Consider the following 3,007-nt stretch of genomic DNA (forward strand, 5'->3'; position numbering starts at 1 on the left):
ACTAGTCTGGAGAGGGCCATGAGAACATCATGGTCAGACTTGTACAAGTAATGAGGTCTTCCAGACATGGCAGGAAGATTTAATTCAAGAAAGTGATGTCTCCTAAGGACTGTTGTCACACTGCACAGCTACAAATGCTTTCCTGTTTAGATTATATGTGAATGTTTTTTCATTTATTTTAATGTTTTTATGTAGTTGTACTTGATGACCTGTAGGCCCATCTAGGAAAGTCTAATTTTAAATGGAAGCCCAGGGAGAAAAACTCCAGAAGCTTCAAGTTTATTGAGAAATATCCACAATATAATATAATTTCAGAAACATAGACAGCTATTTACACAAATGTATATACAAATGGCGATGTGACAATGGAGAAACAAGTACACATATCAACAGTAAGCAGCAGATGAAGATCTTCCTTTATACATTATTTACACTGTGACAACTATACTTTGGTACCACATTAATAATATACGATCTAAGAAATGAAAGAAGTGGTGTACTATGCCTGCTACTACACTGACTACAGAATGCCTTACCTAACACGTTTTTGCAAGTAGTCACATTAGCAATGTCTATTAATGAACTCTTCAGCACATGACCTTTGGATTTCTTCCATAGAGTCTTTTGGCATCCTTCAAGATTCACTTCTGGTACTCATAAACTCCTGTGCCATGTGGTACTAGGCGTAGTCATACAGAAGGGTCAGCCATGGACCTTCATAAACAGTCTACCTTTGACATTTTTGAAGCCTATGCACCCTCTGGCCAACTCCAGTCTTAAAAAGCAAAGATTTTGCAGAGCTGTTTACCTTCAGAAAATTATATGAAGATAATTGTTAATCAGTATATTAACATACGCAGCAAGTTTCGCAGTCAATAAATGTGTGCAGAAAGGTGTATTCTTTGTCTAGGTAATACAAGAATCCTTCAGTAAAAAATGTCAGTGTCTTTTTTTTTTCCTCTGTATTCTAAAAAAGTATACATTGGTTTACTGAAATGCTGCTACGCAGAATACAAACATGCTTTCTAAAATTGTGCATTAGCTCTATAGATGGCAGGTATTCATTATTGTTTAACTACGTCTCACTTTTATTTACAGGCTATAATATATTATAAAAATACTAGTTTATATCACCATATGCAACCAATAATCATTTTGACATTTTGTATGCATGTCTATCTACAAGTCATTTTGATCTATATTTAGTACCTTTACAAAGAAATGGCCTTTATTCAGTCAGTGTTCCTGGTCAGACTGTAGCTAAGACTGTAAATCCACATTTCTGCTTTGACCAATTTTATTTTTAATGTCAGGTTCTGAATCTGGAGGAAGGGGTCTAATTACCATTGTATTTTTCTTCACTGATCGTACTCTGAAATACGTCTGTTTGAGACTCTCCTTAAATGTTGAGCTGGAGCAGTAAAAGACCACAGGGTCAAGCACGCTGTTGAGATAAGTCATAGGAAGGGTAGCATAGAACCACTGTCCAGCCAACTTAAATTGATTACACTGGCCCGCAGCTTTGGCCAGTAAGACTGCAATGCGTGTGCAAATGCTGGGTAGAAAGCAAATTACAAATACGATGGCTACTGCTGATACAGAATACACAGCCTTTTGTATTTTGCAAGCTGTTTGTGTTGTAGATGGTTTGTGTTGTACTTTGGATTTTAGCTGCCAAATGATGCAGAATGTACAGAAAAAAATAATACAGAGTGGAATCAGAAACTCTGCTACAAATAAAGCATCATGCCAGACCTTTTCTACAGTCCTGTCATCATTAAGGTTGAAACTTTCACAAAGTGATTTATTGGTGGATTTATCCACAATCAAATTTTGAGTTGCCAGAAGATAGACTGTCATAGCTAGGATAAGGCACCACATCAGACAAGTCACCAAAAGTGTCCCTTTCTGAGTGGTCATGTTGATCCTGTGATGAGGATGGACCACCCTGAAGTAGCGATCCAAGGCCACCACAGTGAGAAAGACAATGCTACCTGCCCGATTTAAAGACACCATGAAGAGCATGATACGACATGGCACATCACCAAGCTGCCAGTCCTTCTTTAGAATGTAGTAGGCTGCACGGAACGGCAGGCAGAAAATGAGCAGAAAATCAGCCAAGGATAAGTTAAACAAATAAACAATGCTCGGTTTCCATGATTTCATGCAGAAACAGAAGATCCACAATGCTGTGGCATTCCCAAGTAAACCGATAATAAATTCAATGAGGATTACTGGTGCAAGAATAGGTGCTAGAGAATCTTCAGTAAAGTAACAGCTTTCATTACTGCTAATCGTCATTTGTGAAGTGACAGGTCTCAGATTACCTGTAAGCACTAAAGAATAAAATAAATAGCAAAGCACAGTGCAGAGTTCAAATCTAAGAAGGTAAACAAAAGTAAAATCAGAAATTCCCTAATCTCCTTTACTCGTATTCATATTTAGAGTTTTGGAAGGTCTTTGCTCTTATCTGCTGTTGTGCTGATTAGTTAGTTCATACTTGCCAGTTTCCTTATATATGATGAAATAACGCAAAGAGATGTGGTCACTTGTCAGGAAATGGATTTACTAAAAATAACACTAAAAGATATTTTGCCTTCCTTTTTAGTAGATAAAATGTTTTAAGGATGAATTAAAGCAGCATTCATCAACTTCTTGAATACCTACTAAAGTGATATTTCTGTTTCAAAAGGAACAAAACATTTATGTGAAAGACATTTGCTGAGAAAATTCTGTATGGCTCTCCAATTAAAAAACATGCCTTTGTGATATTAGTGCTGTTTCACTGTGTAGGATTACAGCACCATTCATGAACTCTCACCATAAGCAGATTTCAGACTTATTTACTTATGTTGTAGTCTAGTCAGAACTGCAGATGAGGGTGTTTAGTAGAGCCCAGGCTGCACAGGGAATTTGTCTAAGTTATTTTTAGCCCAAAATCTGAAAACTGAACTGGGAGCCTGAACAGCAGAAGACATGGTATTAGACTGAATGATTATAGCTCAGC

At 37.0% G+C, this 3,007-nt stretch overlaps 1 protein-coding gene across 1 annotated transcript; it reads right to left on the minus strand.

Moving 5' to 3' along the window:
* Nucleotides 1-270: 270 nt before the first annotated feature.
* LOC122800153 (hydroxycarboxylic acid receptor 3-like) lies at nt 271-2,457 on the minus strand. The gene has a single exon (XM_044069667.1). The coding sequence runs from the start codon at nt 2,299-2,301 to the stop codon at nt 1,261-1,263; it is 1,041 nt and encodes a 346-aa protein (XP_043925602.1). The 5' UTR covers nt 2,302-2,457; the 3' UTR covers nt 271-1,260.
* Nucleotides 2,458-3,007: the final 550 nt, after the last annotated feature.

The sequence above is a fragment of the Protopterus annectens genome, chromosome 4.part0 (assembly GCF_019279795.1).
Source record: "Protopterus annectens isolate FY-2018-M chromosome 4.part0, PAN1.0, whole genome shotgun sequence".
Classification (NCBI taxonomy): domain Eukaryota; kingdom Metazoa; phylum Chordata; order Ceratodontiformes; family Protopteridae; genus Protopterus; species Protopterus annectens.

Bases quoted from the DNA above. Each gene is read 5' to 3' on its own strand.
- LOC122800153 (XM_044069667.1), bottom strand. From the start codon at position 2,301: ATGACGATTAGCAGTAATGAAAGCTGTTACTTTACTGAAGATTCTCTA.